General features: G+C 45.1%; 2 protein-coding genes across 2 annotated transcripts in view; one reads left to right on the forward strand and one right to left on the reverse strand.

The window, feature by feature from the left end:
- Positions 1-18,080, forward strand: part of LOC106589844 (E3 ubiquitin ligase RNF157) — an 87,955-nt gene that overhangs the window by 16,341 nt on the left and 53,534 nt on the right. The gene's annotated exons all lie outside the window — the stretch shown is intronic.
- Positions 1-18,080, reverse strand: part of LOC106589847 (alpha-N-acetylgalactosaminide alpha-2,6-sialyltransferase 1) — a 36,233-nt gene that overhangs the window by 14,728 nt on the left and 3,425 nt on the right. Inside the window, exon 4 of the mRNA XM_045710076.1 lies at positions 11,275-11,434. Coding sequence (XP_045566032.1) covers positions 11,275-11,434 — 160 coding nt within the window. The remainder of the gene's footprint in view (positions 1-11,274; positions 11,435-18,080) is intronic.

The following is an 18,080-nucleotide window of genomic DNA, read 5'->3' on the forward strand; positions in this document are numbered from 1 at the left end:
GTAATGATGGAGAAAAGCAGTCCTGATATGCTCAGGATTGATGTTGCGCTGTGCAGACTGGCGTTGTGCAGACTGGCGGGTATTATCCAGGGTAAAAGCGGCTGGTGTCTGAGCTAGAGGTAAAAGCCGCTAGCAGTGGCTAACAATGACTAAATAGCTAGTAGCTAATTAGCTGGTTAGCATCTGATGGCTAGCTTCTGATGGAGGTTCTAGCTATAAGGTCTAAAAAAAAGCGGATCCGTATCGCAGTGGGTGAGACGAGTTGCCGGAAGGTATATTTAATTTAAAAATGGAAAAAGAGATTGAAATATATACAAAAAAGATTTTAAAAAGATGACATTTACATTTGATAACGGCAAACACGTCTGCACATGGTGTAGCAGTGCTGCAGAGATGATTGTTCTTCTGGAAGGTTCTCCCATCTCCAGAGAGGAACTCTAGAGCTCTGTCAGAGTGATCATTGGCAGGGCGGCCAGCTCTAGGAAGAGTCTTGGTGGTTCCGAACTTCTTCCATTTAAGAAAGATGGAGGCCACTCTGTTCTTGGGGACCTTCGATGCTGCAGAAAGTTTTTGGTAACCTTCCCCAGATCTGTGCCTCGACACAATCCTGTGTCGGAGCTCTACAGACAATTCCTTCGACCTCATGGCTTGGTTTTTGCACGGACATACACTGTCAACTGTGGGACGTTATATAGACAAGTGTGTGCCTTTCCAAATCATGTCCAAGCAATTGAATTTACCACAGGTAGACTCCAATCAAGTTGTAGAAACATCTCAAGGATGATCAATGGAAACAGGATGGACCTGAGATCAATTTCAAGTCTCATAGTAAAGAGTCTGAATACTTATGTAAATAAAACAGGTTTCTAAAAACCTGTTTTCGCTATGTTTGTCACGGGCGTAGTAAGGATTGGACCAAAATGCAGCGGGAATGTGTACACTCATCATCTTTTTATTTGGCAGAAAGAAGGAAAACCAAAACAAAAGTATACAAAAACAACGACGACAAACAGTCCTGTAAGGCATACAGCTATACACGAAACAACTACCCACAAAATCCCATAGAAAAAACACCCCTCTTAAATAGGACCTTCAATTAGAAGCAATTAGGAGCAGCTGTTTCCAATTGAAGGTCAACCCAACAAACACCACATAGAAATAGACATACTAGAACTAACATAGAAATAGACTAACAAGAACATAACCCAACAAACCCCGAAACACTCTAAACAAACACCCCTCTTAAATAAGAACATAGCCCAACAAACCCCGAAACACTCTAAACAAACACACCCCTGCCACATCCTGACCGAACTACAATAACAAATAACCCCTTATACTGGTCAGGACGTGACAATGTCATTATGGAGCATCGCGTATAATTTTGTTTACTTCCCTGTTAGTGGGCATTTATCCTTTGCCAAGATAATCCATCCACCTGACAGGTGTGGCATATCAAGAAGCTGATTAAACAGCATGATCATAACACAGATGCACCGTGTTATGGGGACAATAAAAGGCCACTTTAAAATGTGCAGTTTTGTCACACAACGCAATGCCTCAGATGTCTCAATTTTTGAGGAAGCATGCAATTGGTATGCTGACTTCAGAAATGTCCACCAGAGCTGTTGCCAGAGAATTCTATGTTTATTTATTTTCCATAAACCGCCTCGAACGTTGTTTTAGAGGTTTTGGCAGTACATCCAACTGGCCTCACAACCGCAAACCACGTGAAACCACGCCAGCCCAGGACCTCCACATCCGGCTTCTTGCAGTGGTCTGAGACCAGACCTGCAGGATCGTCTGAGACCAGCCACCCGGACAGCTGATGAAACTGCACAACCGAAGAACTTCAACAGAAACCGTCTCAGCGAAGCTCCTCTCCATGCTCGTCGTCCTTCCCAGGGTCTTCACTTTTTTTTTTTTTTTACAGTTTTGCACTGTAACCAACTTCTGTGGGCAAATGCTCACCTTTGATAGCCACGGGCATGCTGGAGAAGTGTATTGCAATTTATCTATGGAAACTTGAATGCACAGAGAAACCGTGACAAGATCCAGAGGCCCATTGTCGTGGCCGATTGCCAGTGCCTTAAATTGTTTTATTCACTGACAGAGATGGCTAATGAAACAAAAATTGACATTTATAGTAGCTGGCTAGGCTAGTCAAACTAACATTGGCTAGCTTACAATACATTTGCTAAATGGTCATGGAAGTTACTGTACCTCTTCATACAATCAAGACAGTTCGTACCCCAACTATTATTTTGTAGGGACACTGTACCCCTGGCAGTTGAGCAAATTTTCAGACATGAATGTTGAAATATACTTTTAATGAGGAAATGTGCAAGAATTGAAGGTGCCAATAAATGATATAGTCATACGAATCTTTTACTGTCATATATAAAAAATCTACTCCTCCCTCGACGGGGATCGATCAACCTCACGTTTTTGTCCTGCGTGAGCCTATCACCTATAACCCCTACAAAGTCCAACCAGGTGAACCAGAAAGGAACATATTGTCAGAGTACAGTAAATACAGAAATGAGGTGTCTTTCTCACATTCTCTATGTGGGTTGCTGAATGAATCATAGTCCATGGAACCACACCTTAAGACAATATTGTACTACAAATATTTGATGTTGAAAAAGTCTGCAACACACTGGAGGAGCCAATTATGATGCCAAAGAGGTTGCCACAAACAGTACTGCAGAGATCATACATGTACATGGACTATCCTGTTGGTGTTATAATAATTCACCCTGCTTGGACTAAAACCTTACTGGGACAAACACCTCCAGTACAGTGCTGGCCAGGAGTAAGGCAACTTTTCCTGGAAAGGTCATAGGTAATGGTTAAATTCCATGGTAACGGAATTACGCTGAGAATCTGATTTTTCAGTTTAAAATGTACAATGCCTTCAGAAAATATTCATACGGCTTGACTTATTCCACATTTTGTTGTGTTACAGCATGATTTAAAAATGGATTTAATTGATTTTCTTCTCAACCATTTACACACTATACCCCATAATGACAATGTGAAAACATGACAATTAAATGCAGAAATATCTCATTTACATAAGTATTCACACCCCTGAGTCAATACTTTGTAGAAGCACCTTTGGCAGTGATTACAGCTGTGAGTCTTTCTGGGTAAGTCTCTAAGAGCGTTCCACACCTGGATTTCCACCTGGATTTCCACATCTGGATTGAACCATTACCTATGGTCTTCCCTGTGGCTCAGTTGGTAGAGCATGGTGTGTGCAACGCCAGGGTTGTGGGTTTGATTCCCAGAGGGGGCCAGTACAACAACAGAAAATGCATGAAATGAAATGCATTCACTACTGTAAGTTGCTCTGTGTCACATCCTGACCAGCAGATGGAGCTGTTGTAGTAGTTTTGGGGTCAGGACGTGGCAGTCTTGTGTGTGTGTGTGATTGTTCTGTGTTGGTCTTGTGACTCCTGATCAGGAACAGCTGGGGATCGTTGTTCCTGATTGAGAGTCATATATGTAGGAGTATGTTTGTCACTTGGTTTTGTGGGTAGTTGTTTTTGCACTGCGTTGGTGAGCCTGCAAAACTGTTTAGTGTTGTGGGTATCATTTTATTGTTTTGTCAAGTGGATGCTTTACTCTTTTTTTGTTAATTAAAATATGAGTATCCACAACTCCGCTGCATTTTGGTCTTCCCTGCAACACAACGAAGGATTTTGTGACAGAACTACCCACCACCAAAGGACCAAGCAGCGGAGAAGAGGACAGAGGCAAGTGAGGGAGGAATGTTGGAAGCAGCGCGCTCGGGAGGTGATGGATTCCTGGTCGCTGGAGGTGTTGACGGAGAGGATTGACTGGACATGGGCGCAGTTGCGGGTCCACTGTGACAACCTGCCTGGGAGGCAGGTAGAATCCGAGAGGCAGCCCCAAGAATTTTTTAGGGGGGGGCACAAGGGCTATTTGGCGGGGCGAGATTACAGCCCCAGGCCAGCTCCCCGTACCCTTGTAGGGCAGACTGGACAGGTCCCGTGCTTTGGGGTTGGGGCTGTGGTGAGGCCTGGGATTTTCAGGCCGGTAAGCAAGGTACCAGCGCCCCGCATGTGCCAGGGCGAAGTAGGCATCGAGCCGGAAGGGGTGATGCCAACCCTGCGCTCAAGACCGCCAGTGCGCCCTTTCGGTCCGGTGTTTCCCGCTAGACGCACTAGCATGGAGGTGCGTGTCTCCAGGCTGGCACGTCCAGTACCAGCCCCACGCATCAGGAGTCTAGTGCGTCAGCCCAGCCTCGCCAGTCAACAGTCGCCGGAGCTGCCCGCCAGTCAACAGTCGCCGGAGCTGCCCGCCAGTCAACAGTCGCCGGAGCTGCCCGCCTGTCAACAGTCGTCGGAGCTGCCCAGACTGCGCTGAACTGCCGGAGTGGCCCTCCTGCCCTCCGGCCCAGCCCGAGGGGCCCTCCTGCCCTCCGGCCCAGCCCGAGTGGCCCTCCGGCCCAGCCCGAGGGGCCCTCCGGCCCAGCCCGAGGGGCCCTCCTGCCCCCCGGCCCAGCCCGAGGGGTCCGTCTGCCTGGCGCAGCTATCGGCGCCACCGAAGTGGGCGACGCCGAGGGTGGAGCAAGGTCCACGTCCTGCACCTGAGCCACCTCCAGGATAGGTGGGTTGGGGAGGGAGGGTGTAGCACAGTGCCGTCGTTGACGGCAGCCACCCTCCCTTCCCTCCCTTATTGTTTAGGGGTTATTGTTTATGGGTTTTGTTGGGGATTTTGTTTGTTGGTGTTTTTTTGTTGTTAGGTGCAATCCGGGGTCTGCACCTTGAGGGGGGGGTACTGTCACGTCCTGACCAGCAGATGGAGCTGTTGTAGTAGTTTTGGGGTCAGGACGTGGCAGTCGTGTGTGTGTGATTGTTCTGTGTTGGTCTTGTGACTCCTGATCAGGAACAGCTGGGGATCGTTGTTCCTGATTGGGAGTCATATATGTAGGAGTATGTTTGTCACTTGGTTTTGTGGGTAGTTGTTTTTGCACTGCGTTGGTGAGCCTGCAAAACTGTTTAGTGTTGTGGGTGTCATTTATTGTTTTGTCAAGTGGATGCTTTACTCTTTTTTGTTTGTTAATTAAAATATGAGTATCCACAACTCCGCTGCATTTTGGTCTTCCCTGCAACACAACGAAGGATTTTGTGACACTCTGGATAAGAGCGTCTGCTAAATGACTAAAATGTAAATGTAAAAATTATTGGGCAACATTTGCCCATTATTCTTCAAGCTCTGTCAGATTGGTTGTTGATCATCACTGTCTTCTTGGTAAACAACTCCAGTGTAGATTTGGACTTGTGTTTCAGGTTATTGTCCTGCTGAAAGGTGAATTCATTTCCCAGTAACTGGTATAAAGCAGACTGAATCAGGTTTTCCTCTTGGATTTTGCCTGTGCTTAGCTTCCGTCTCTTTTTTTTTCATCCTGAAAAACTCCCAAGTCGTTATTGATTACAAGCGTACCAATAACATGATGCAGCCACCACTATGCTTGAAAATATGGAGAGTGGTACTCAATGTGTTGTATTGGATTTGCCCCCAGCATAACACTTTGTATTTAGGACAAAAAGTTAATTGCTTTGCAACATCTTTTGCAGTATTGTTTTAGTGGCTTGTTGCAAACAGGACACATGTTTTGGAATATGTTTATTCTGTACAGGCTTCATTCTTTTTACTCTGTCAATTATGTTATTTTTGTGGAGTAACTACAATGATGTTGATTAGAGGTCGACCTATTATGATTTTTCAACGCCGATACCGATTAGTGGAGGACCCAAACAAAATCCGGTGCCGATTAATCGGCCGATTTTTATTTATTTGTAATCATGACAATTACAACAACACTGAATGAACACTTATTTTAAGTTAATATAATACATCAATAAAATCAATTTAACCTCAAATAAATAATGAAACATGTTCAATTTGGTTTAAATAATGCAAAAACAAAGTGTTGAAGAAAGTAAAAGTGCATTATGTGCCATGTAAGAAAGCTAACGTTTAAGTTCCTTGCTCAGAACATGAGAACATATGAAAGCTGGTGGTTCCTTTTAACATGAGTCTTCAATATTCCCAGGTAAGACGTTTTAGGTTGTAGTTATTATAGGACTATTTCTCTCTATACGATTTGTATTTCATATACCTTTGACTATTGGATGTTCTTATAGGCACTTTAGTATTGCCAGTGTAAAAGTATAGCTTCCGTCCCTCTACTCGCTCCTACCTGGGCTTGAACCAGGAACACATCGACAACAGCCACCCTCGAAGCAGCATTGCCCATGTAGAGCAAGGGGAAGAACTACTCCAAGTCTCAGAGCGAGTGACGTTTGAAACGCTATTAGCGCGCACCCGCTAACTAGCTAGCCATTTCACATCGGTTACACCAGCCTCATCTTGGGAGTTGATAGGCTTGAAGTCATAAACAGCACAATACTTGAAGCACAGCGAAGAGCTGCTGGCAAAACGAAAGTGCTGTTTGAATGAGTGCTTACGAGCCTGCTGGTGCCTACCATCATCGCTCAGTCAGACTGCTCTATCAAATCATAGACTTGATTATAACATAACACACAGAAATACGAGCCTTAGGTCATTAATATGGTCGAATCCGGAAACTATCACATTTATTCTTTCAGTGAAATACAGAACCGTTACGTATTTTATCTAATGGGTGGTATCCCTAAATCTAAATATTCCTGTTCCATTGCACAACCTTCAATGTTGTGTCATAATTACGTACAATTCTGGCAAATTAGTTCGCAACGAGCCAGGCGGCCCAAACTGTTGCATATACCCTGACTCTGCGTGCAATGAACGGAAGAGAAGTGACACAATTTCACCTGGTTAATATTGCCTGCTAACCTGGATTTCTTTTAGCTAAATATGCAGGTTTAAAAATATATACTTCTGCGTATTGATTTTAAGAAAGGCATTGATGTTTATGGTTAGGTACAGTCGTGCAACGATTGTGCTTTTTTCGCAAATGCGCTTTTGCTAAATCATCCCCCGTTTGGCGAAGATGGCTGTCTTTGTTAGAAAGAAATAGTATTCACACAGTTCGCAACGAGCCAGGCGGCCCAAACTGCTGCATATACCCTGACTCTGTTGCAGAGGTGACACATTTTCCCTAGTTAAAACCTCTTACATGTAGACGTTCCGCTAGCGGAACACCACTCCAATATCCAATGATTGGGCGTGGCGCGAAATACAAACTCCTCGAAAATCCGAAAACTTCAATTTTTCAAACATATGACTATTTTACACCATTTTAAAGACAAGACTCTCCTTTATCTAACCACACTGTCCGATTTCAAAAAGGCTTTACAACGAAAGCAAAACATTAGATTATGTCAGCAGAGTACCCAGCCAGAAATAATCAGACACCCATTTTTCAAGCTAGCATATAATGTCACAAAAACCAAAACCACAGCTAAATGCAGCACTAACCTTTGATGATCTTCATCAGATGTAATTCCTAGGACATTATGTTATACAATACATGCATGTTTTGTTCAATCAAGTACATATTTATATCAAAAAACTGCTTTTTACATTAGCAAGTGACGTTCAGAACTAGCATTCCCACCGAACACTTCCGGTGAATTTACTAAATTACTCACGATAAACGTTCACAAAAAACATAACAATTATTTTAAGAATTATAGATACAGAACTCCTTTATGCAATCGCGGTGTCCGATTTTAAAATAGCTTTTCGGTGAAAGCACATTTTGCAATATTCTGAGTAGATAGCTCGCCATCACGGGCTAGCTAATTTGACACCCACCAAGTTTGGTACTCACCAAACTCAGATTTACTATAAGAAAAATTTGATTACCTTTGCTGTTCTTCGTCAGAATGCACTTCCAGGACTTCTACTTCAACAACAAATGTTGGTTTGGTGATAAATAATCCATAGTTATATCCAAATAGCGGCGTTTTGTTCGTGCGTTCAAGACACTATCCGAAGGGTAACGAAGGGTGACGCGCGGACGTTTATCGTGACAAAAAAATTCAAAATATTCCATTACCGTACTTCAAAGCATGTCAAACGCTGTTTAAAATCAATTTTAATGCGATTTTTCTCGTAAAATAGCGATAATATTCCGACCGGGAAACCCTGTTTTTCGTTCAAAGACTCAAAGTTGAAAATGGAGTCGTCTCTTGCACGCGCGCACCCGTCTCATTGTTCTCCGATCGACCACTTACCAAATGCGCTACTGTTTTTCAGCCAGAGACTGCAACGTCATCATTCAACGTTCTGGCGCCTTCTGAGAGCGTATGGGAGCCTTAGAAAATGTCACGTTACAGCAGAGATCCTTTGTTTTGGATAGAGATGACAAAGAAGGCCAAGAAATGGTCAGACAGGGTACTTCCTGTACAGAATCTTCTCAGGTTTTGGCCTGCCATTTGAGTTCTGTTATACTCACAGACACCATTCAAACAGTTTTAGAAACGTTGGAGTGTTTTCTATCCAAAGCTACTAATTATATGCATATTCTTGTTTCTTGGCAGGAGTAATAACCAGATTAAATCGGGTACGTTTTTTATCCGGCCGTGAAAATACTGCCCCCTATCCATAACAAGTTAAAAGAAATTCATGTTAGCAGGCAATGTTAACTAAATATGCAGGTTTAAAAATATATACTTGTGTATTGATTTTAAGAAAGACATTGATGTTTATGGTTAGGTACAAGTTGGAGCAACGAGAGTCCTTTTTCGCGAATGCACACCGCATCGATTATATGCAACGCAGGACAGGCTAGATAAACTAGTAATATCATCAACCATGTGTAGTTAACTAGTGATTATGATTGATTGATTGATTGTTTTTTATAAGATAAGTTTAATGCTAGCTAGCAACTTACCTTGGCTTCTTATTGCAATCGCATAACAGGCAGGCTCCTCGTGGAGTGCAATGTAAAGCAGGTGGTTAGAGCATTGGACTAGTTAACCGTAAGGTTGCAAGATTGAATCCCCAAGCTGACAAGGTAAAAATCTGTCGTTCTGCCCCTGAACAAGGCAGTTAACCCACCGTTCCTAGGCCGTCATTTAAATAAGGATGTGTTCTTAACTTACTTGCCTGGTTAAAAAATATTTTAAAAAATGAAAAATAAAAAAATAAATCGGCAAATCGGTGGCCAAAAATACTGATTACCGATTGTTATGAAAACTTGAAATCGGCCCTAATTAATCGGCCCTTCCGATTAATCGGTCGACCTCTAATGTTGATCCATACTCAGTTTTCTCCTGTCACAGCCATTAAACTCTGTAACTGTTGTCAAGTCACCATTGGTCTCATGGTGAAATCCCTGAGGATTTTCATTCCTCCTCGGCAACTGAGTTAGGAAGGACGCCTGTATCTGTGTAGTGCCACCACAGTGAGGCGCCTGTCTTCTCCCCAGACGACCGGGTCTGGCTCTTCACCCGGAATCTGCCCCTCAGCCTGCCCTGCCAGAAGCTGAGCCTGCGGTTTGTGGGGCCGTTTAAAGTCCTGAGGAGGGTTAATGAGGTAACGTATCGTTTTACAACTCCCTGTTGATTACCGCATGAACCTGACCTTTCATGTGTCTCTCGTCAGGCCAGTGGTGCCTGGTCCCCTCACTGAGGCTCCTCTGGACATCGAGGGAGGTCCGGCGTACTCTGTCCGAGAGGTCCTGGATTTGAGGTGTCGGGGGGGGGCAGCGTCTCCAGTACCTCATCGACTGGGAGTGTTACAGCCCAGAGGAGCGGTGCTGGGTTCTTGCGGTGGACATCCTGGACGCTTCGCTGACCAGGGATTTTCACGTAAAGCTCCCCTGTGGTCATCCCCGAGGCCGGTGTTGCCCCGCTGGGGGGGGGGTACTACTATCATGGATCCCCCCGGTACTGCTGCTCATTCTGTTCACCAGTTCCGGAGGTCTACGTCACCGGCTTTCTAGGCTTCACTGAACGGGATTCATTATCATCAACCCTGGACTGTCTTGTCTGATTACACGCACCTGTTTCCCATTTCCCCTGATTAGTATGTTATATATGTGCCCTCTGTCGGTTATTGTTCCCATGTCCGTTGGTGGTGTGAGTACCTATGCGTTGGTGCAGCTGTTATGCTGCGTGCTATATATATTATTACGGGTATCGTCCTGTGTCGTTCAACGAGGTTTACCCTCGCTCTTTTGTTTGGGTACAGCCCAGTGTTTTTGTATACGTGTTTGTTTTGGGTGTATTAAAAACCCCTTATTGTGTATTCCTGCGCCTGTCTCCAAATCCTTTGTACCAGCGTGACAGTCAAGGAATGTGAATACTTTCTGAAGGCACAAACAAAAACCATTGATTTCAAAGTTGAACAAACTATACAACTCTATGCACAAGGAATGCTTTTAACAATTTCAACTGAACATTTGTACAAAAACACATTTACAGGAAGAACTGTGCAGATATGTTACGTCTGTCGTAAGAATGAGACCAAGGTGCAGCGTGGTAAGCGTGCATCTTTCTTTAATTTAGATGAACACCGACAAACAAAGAACATACAAAAACGACCGTAAAGTTCTGTAGGCTTCAAAGCAGCTATACAAAAACAAGATGCCACAAAAACCCAGTGGGAAAAGGCTGCCTAAATATGATTCCCAATCAGAGACAACGAAAGACAGCTGCCTCTGATTGGGAACCATATCAGGCCAACATAGAAATACAAAACATAGATATACATAATCTAGAATGCCTACCCAAATCACACCCTGACCTACCCAAATAGAGAAATAAAAAGGTTCTCTACGGTCAGGGCGTGACAAGATACAACGTTTGGTAACAGAATAAAACGGAAGGAGATTTTGCACAGTTTTTGCAGTAAATGTTTTTTATTTTTTTATTTACTATGTAAATTGCAGTCATTGTGCATAGAGTTGTATGGTTTGTTAAACTTTGAAATCAATAGCTTATGTTTGGCATACATTTTAAAGTGAAAAATCGGACACTCATAATTCCATTATCGTGGAATTGACCACAGGTTAAAAACTCATAGGAATCTCTCACACATTCCGGAACCAGAACCAAATATAGGTTCCAACTGAAACATTATTCACACGTTTTTTTATTTATTGGCGTTGCTTTTTATGCTATTTTATTGTACATTGCAGGGCTCTCTTGAAAAATCGACTTTGGTCAATGGGACTCCCTGCCTTAATAAAGGTTAAATAAAATTGCCTGATCATTGTGATGCACTGATGCATGCAGTCATAGGAATATGCACAGGCGTACGCACATAAACACACACACACACACTGACCGGAACACGTAGTCATGGGCATCGATCTCCTTCCCCATCCGAGAGCCGTTGAGTATTCCTCCGTTGGCCACCACAGCACAGCGAATACACTTGGAGTTTCCCCGCGGCAGGAGCAGGGACTCTCTTGGCTTGGGGATCAGGTCCACCACTGTCTTTATCTCTGTAACCACACACACACAGTATGCTTTACTTGTCTGTGTCTTTGGAATTCCATAAAGCAAGCATCTCTTGGCACCATTCAATGGTAGCAGTATCAGAAAGTACTGTACTTCTTACTACACATTGTAACCACACAAAAACAGGCCAAGTAGACCTTTTTTAAAATATATTTTTGCAGTGGACTTCCTTTGGGAGATTCTCCATTGGTTTTGCTAATTCCTCGGTCCTCTCCTCGCAAACTTTTAAAAAAGGGAAATGACGGTCATCCAATATGCTGTAATAGAAATAAGACCATGCTCCAAAAAAATAAATCATCCCCCCCCCCATCTTAAATGGCATCGACCGCCACTGTAATACACAATCCCCCCCCAAACAAGAAAAATAATTGAAGAAATCAATAAATTAAGAAATATCAGAATGATAAATTCCAATGTCTGAGTTCGGAATATAAATATGTGGTGTGTATTGACAGTATGGACAATATATAAGTAGGAAAAAGGTATGTACACCAGTAGTTACATAGGATGAGCTATGTCCAGAATTGTATTTATTTATTTAACCAGGAAGGGCTCATTGAGATTTGAAATCTCTTTTTCAAGAGCGTCCTAGCAAAGATAGGCAGCACCAAGTCATTACACAATTAGACAGACAGACAACATGAAAAACTACTAGTAATCTAGTAAAAACCATAGAATTCACAAGAGTATAATAAAATCATAAAACGGCACATTAAAAACATTGACAGGTCAGGGAATCAGCATCAAAATCCTTCATCAGTGATTTAAAAACACCAATCGGAACAAGTTCTTCCTGTTTAAAAGTATTTTGTAAGGCGTTCCAAGCCGATGGCGCAGAGTACAGTACATAAAAGCCCTTTTACCAAATTCAGTTCAGACATTTGGAACAGTTAGCAGGATAAAGTCCTGCGAACGAAGCAAGTACCCACCACATTTCTGAACAATAAAAATGGCCAAATAAAATGGTAGTAAACCCAAGAATACAGTATGTCCAGCAGTAGTTATATAGGATGAGCTATGTCCAGAATACAGTGTGTACAGCAGTAGTTATATAGGATGAGCTATGTCCAGAATACAGTGTGTACAGCAGTACGGCTAGTACGGCTAGTGACAGTGTCTAAGGTGCAAGGCAGGGTACCTTGCGGAGCCCGGCTAGTGATGACTGTTTAACAGTCTGATGGCATGGAGCTAGAAGTTGTTTTTCAGTCTCTCGGTCCCAGCTTTGATGCACCTGTACTGTCTCCGCCTGCTAGATGGTAGCAGGGTGAACAGGCCGTGGTTGATGTCCTTGATGGTCTTCTTGGCCTTCCTGTGACATCGGGTGCTGTAGATGTCCTGGAGGGCAGGCAGTGTGCCCCCGGTGATGCGTGGGCTGACCGCACCACCCTCTGGAGGGCCCTGCGGGTGTGGGCGGGGCAGTTGCTAGGCGATGATGCTCTAGATGGTGCAACTGTAGAAGTTTGTGAGGGTCTTAGCGGCCAAGACAAATTTATTGCGCCTTCTTCACCATGGTGTTGGTGTGGAGGCAGCATTTCAGGTCCTCAGTGATGTGCTGTCTTCACTGTGGACCCATTGATGTGGGGGGTGCTCTCTCTGCTGTTGTCTGTAGTCTACAATCAGCTCTTTTGTTTTGTTGACATTGAGGGAGAGATTTTTCTGGCAATCCACCAGGGCTCTCACCTCCTCCCTGTAGGCTGCCAAGTTGTTGTTGGTAATCAGGCCTACTGCTGTTGTGTCGTCAGCAAACTTGATGATTGAGTTGTAGACGTGCATAGCCACACACTCATGGGTGAACAGGGAGTACAGGAGGGGGCTGAGCACTCGTGGGGCCCCCGTGTTGAGGATCAGCATGGCGGAGTTGTTGTTACTTATCTTTAACACCTGGGATCGGGCTATCAGGAAGTCTAGGACCCAGTTGCACAGGGAGGGGTTCAGACCCAGGGAACTGAGCTTAGTGATGAGCTTGTAGGGCACTATGGTTTTGAAGGCTGTGCTGTAGTCGATTAACAGCATCCTCACACAGGCATTCCTCTTGTCCATGCGGGATAAGGCAGTGTACAGGGCAATGGCAATTGCGTAGTCCATGGATCTGTTGGGGAAGTATGCAAATTGTAGTGGATCTATGGTGCCGGTGACGGTGATATGGTCCTTTAACTAGCTTCTCAAAGCCCTTCGTGATGGCAGAAGTTAGTGCTATGGGGCAATAGTAATTTACTTCAGTTAACTTCGCTTTCTTGGCTACAGCAACAATGGTGGACATCTTGAAGCAAGTGAGGACAACAGACTGGGATAGGGAGAGATGTAATATGTCCATAAAAAAATCCTGCCAGCTGGTCTGCACATGCTCTGAGGCTTGGGATGTTGTCTGGGCCGCCAGCCTTGCGAGGGTTAACACGCTTGAATGTCTTACATCGGCCATGGAGATCGGGAGCACACAGTCCTCATGAGCTGCGGGGGCCCACGTTGTTGGCTCGGTGTTGTTTTCATCGAACGTGTTTAGCTTGTCCGGGAGTGAGGCATAGGTGTCTGCGACCTGCCCGGCTTTCCCTTTAAGATACGTGATTGTCTGGAGTCCCTGCCACGTGTCTCCTGTCTGAGCCGTTGAATTGTGACTCCACTTTGTCCCTGTACTGCCGTTTTGCCTCTTTGATTGCCTTATGGAACAGCATCCTCTATGCACTTCCTGATGAACCCAGTCACCAAGTCAGTGTATACGTAGATACTATTCCCAGAGGTGACCCGGAACATTTCCCAGTCCACGTGATCAAAACAGTCCTGGCGCATAGATTCAGATTGGTCAGACCAACGTTAAACAGTCCTCACCACGGGGGCTTCGTGTTTAAGTTTCTGCATATAGGCAGGGAGGAGCAGGATGGAGGAGTGATCTGATTGCCGAAGGGGGGGCAGGCTTGTATCCGTCCCAGGAGAGTAAAAATGGTTCTCTCTGTGTGTAGCATAGGGCATGTGTTGGAATACCAAAATATATGTGTGAGGTGGTAACAATAAATTCCACTAGTTATGACATTTCATAGATAAAACAAGAAGTAGCATATCATTTTAAAAACGTGTATTTTCTCCTCCGACAAAACAACAGCTGATTCAAAGGGGGTGTGGCAGATATCAAAACTCTTCTGCGAAGGACTCAGGTAGGATACCATTGTAACGGGCGTCGTAAGGATTGGACCAAGGTGCAGCGGGAACGTGTATACTCATCCTCTTTATTTAATCAAAAGAAGGAAAAACAAACAAATCACGTATACAAAAACAACGAACGACACTAACAGTCCTGTCAGGTGCACAGACACAAAACAGGAGACAACTACCCACAAATCCCATTACAAAAACACCCCTATACATAGGACCTTCAATCAGAAGCAACGAGGAGCAGCTGCTACCAATTGAAGGTCAACCCCATTAACTAAACATAGAAATAGAAAGACTAGAACTAACATAGAAATACACTTACATAGAACATAGACCAAAAAACTCCGGAACACATAAAACAAACACCCCCTGCCACGTCCTGACCAAACTACAATAACAAATAACCCCTTTACTGGTCAGGACGTGACAGTACCCCCCCCCCCCAAAGGTGCAGACCCCGGATGCACCTAAAACAACAAAACAAAACCTAATCCAATAACTCTAAACACAAACAAAAAATAATCCCCAACAAAAAAAATCCCCAAACTACAGGGGAGGGAAGGGAGGGTAGCCACCGTCACCAACGGTTCTTCTGCAACACCCCCCTTCCCAATACTCCCCCCTACGGAGGTGGCTCAGGAGCGGGACGCAGACCTCGCTACACCACTGGCTCACCCCACTTCAGTGTTGTCTCTAGAGCGAGGTCCCTCTCCGTCGACCCCGGACTGGGGACCCTCGCAACAGGCGACTCTGGCTGCGTCAGACTGGAGGGCCGTCTCTCTCGGTTCCGGACTGTGGGCCGTCTCTCTCGGTTCCGGACTGTGGGCCGTCTCTCTCGGTTCTGGACTGTGGGCCGTCTCTCTCGGTTCCGGACTGTGGGCCGTCTCTCTCGGTTCCGGACTGTGGGCCGTCTCTCTACGGGGCACTGTCGCCGGAAGCTCTGGACGGGGCACTGTCGCCGGACACTCTGGACGAGGCACTGTCGCCGGACACTCTGGACGAGGCACTGTCGCCGGACACTCTGGACGAGGCACTGTCGCCGGACACCCTGGACGAGGCACTGTCACCGGACACTCTGGACGAGGCACTGTCACCGGACACTGGACTGCGCACTGAAGGCCTGATGCGTGGGGCTGGCTTAGGAGGCGCTAGACTAGCGACACGCACCACAGGGCTAGTGCGAGGAGCAGGAGCAGGACGAGCTGGACTGGGCTGACGCACTGAAGGCCTGGTGCGTGGGGCTGGTACTGGAGGTATCAGACTGGAGACACGCACCCCAAGGCTAGTGCGAGGAGCGGGAACAGCATACACTGGGCCGTGGAGGCGCACTGGCGGTCTCGAGCGCAGGACTAGCACCACCCGTACTGGCTGGGTGCCCGCATCCCCCCGGCAAATGCGGGACGCTGGCACCGAACACACCGGCCTGTGGATGCTCGGCCTTGACGCCGTGCGCATCACCCCATAGCACGGGGCCTGACCAGTACCACGCTGCCTCCGGTAAGCACGGGGAGTTGGCTTAGGGCTCAACCCTGGCCCAGCCAAACTACCCGTGTGCCCCCCAATTTTTTTGGGGGGCTGCCTCTCAGGCTTCCATGCCAACCGTGTTCCAGCAAAACACTCCCGGTCCTCTCCAGGCAGGCCACTCCGGCAACCCTGGCCCAGCCAAACTACCCGTGTGCCCCCACGCACCAGAAATACACTTACATAGAACATAGACCAAAAAAATCCCGGAACACATAAAACAAACACCCCTCTTACATAAGCACATAGCCCAACAAACCCCAAACCACATAAAACAAACACCCCCTGCCACGTCCTGACCAAACTACAATAACAAATAACCACTTTACTGGTCAGGACGTGACAACCATAGTGCCAAATAACGCTTATTTGGCTTGTAACCATAACAAATGCCTTTTTGGTGCAAAAAAAAACATTTTTTGAAGGTTCTATAAAGAACCATGCTCATAAGGTTCCAAATGGAACATTTATGGTGCTATAGAGAACCATTAACAAAAAGGATCTATATAGCACCAAAAAGGGTTCCACTATGGTTTCAACCATTGACTGTAAAAGAAAATGGATGGAGCCATTGATGACAATACCCCATTGTTTCCTATGTGAAGTCTGTGGCACATTTGTAGATCAGGAAGTGTGAAGTGTCGTTTCAGCGTGTTGCCATCTTGCTTCATGGATGAGTTTTTGGAAACATTGCATGCGCAGTTTGAGCTACTCTAGGAGGTGACTTTGCAGGCTAGCACAGTGTTGCATTAGCTCATTGAGTATCTCAAGTTGAAGGCCGGCCGAGGTACTGCAGGCTGCCATTAGCAACGAAATGATCCTTTTAACTTCTTCTGTGTGCGATTTAAAAATAACCATCTCAAGGACATGGTGTAATAAAAGTAATTATCGGTGCCATGATTGTCCTGAAAACATTTTTGATTTATTCAAAGAATTACCACGAAGTTTGCTATTTTCTCATTCAATATAATGGGGGATCCTGTTTTCTGAAAACAATGCCTGCACTAGACACAGGAACTTGAAATCCTCAATGAGCGGGGGCAGTCGTTCTCCCCTGGTGTAACGGCTGTCTTTAGAGAGAGTGGACCAAAATGCAGCGGAGTTAGTGTTCATCGTATATTTAATGATCAACCGGACACTATACAATACAAAACAATAAACATACAACCAAAACAGTCCTGTCACGTTTAACACAGTAACAAGAACAATTACCCACAAACCCCAAAGGAAAAGTAGGCTACTTATGTGTGACTCCCAATCAGCAACAACCCTCTACAGCTGTGCCTGATTGGAAGCCACACGGCCAAAATAAACTAAACAAACCAACCTACACACTTCTCTTCTGCCACGTCCTGACCCAACTACACCCTCTACTGGTCAGGACGTGACACCTGGTTACAACCCTTTTTGGTTCTTTATAGAACCTTTTGAATAACTTTTTTTTTTAATGATTGTAGTTAGCTGTATTATATTGTTAAAATTCCATAGGTGTTACTATTGTGTTAATTCACAAGTTGAATCCGGTGTATATCTCTGGAACAGCTGGGGGTCACTGAGAAGAGACTTGAGTACCACTGATTTTAGTAACCTAACGTAGCAGCCATAAAAGAAACGCCTGAAGCTAGATCTCTTACATAGTCTTGATAAGAGGAAAAACAACTGTTGGGGGAGGTTCTCTTCTGCACTGTTCAACCAATCCAGTAAATGTGGAGGAGGAGTTAAGATGAAGCGTCACCTTGTTAACGTCCAAAAGCCGAAGTCTGGTCACAGGCTCTGTCCATTTCCGCTGTAAACCGGATCGGGTTGTTGGGGATTTGGAAGAGGCTACTGATTTAGTAAACAGTTCTCAATTGACACAAGGCCTTACGTGAGTCTTTCAATAGATACTGTTAATGGGCCTAATTATATTTAAGATACATTGACATAACAGAAGAAATTACATCAACTGGAATGACACTCTCGCTT

This window comes from Salmo salar, chromosome ssa28 (genome assembly GCF_905237065.1).
Source record: "Salmo salar chromosome ssa28, Ssal_v3.1, whole genome shotgun sequence".
Classification (NCBI taxonomy): domain Eukaryota; kingdom Metazoa; phylum Chordata; class Actinopteri; order Salmoniformes; family Salmonidae; genus Salmo; species Salmo salar.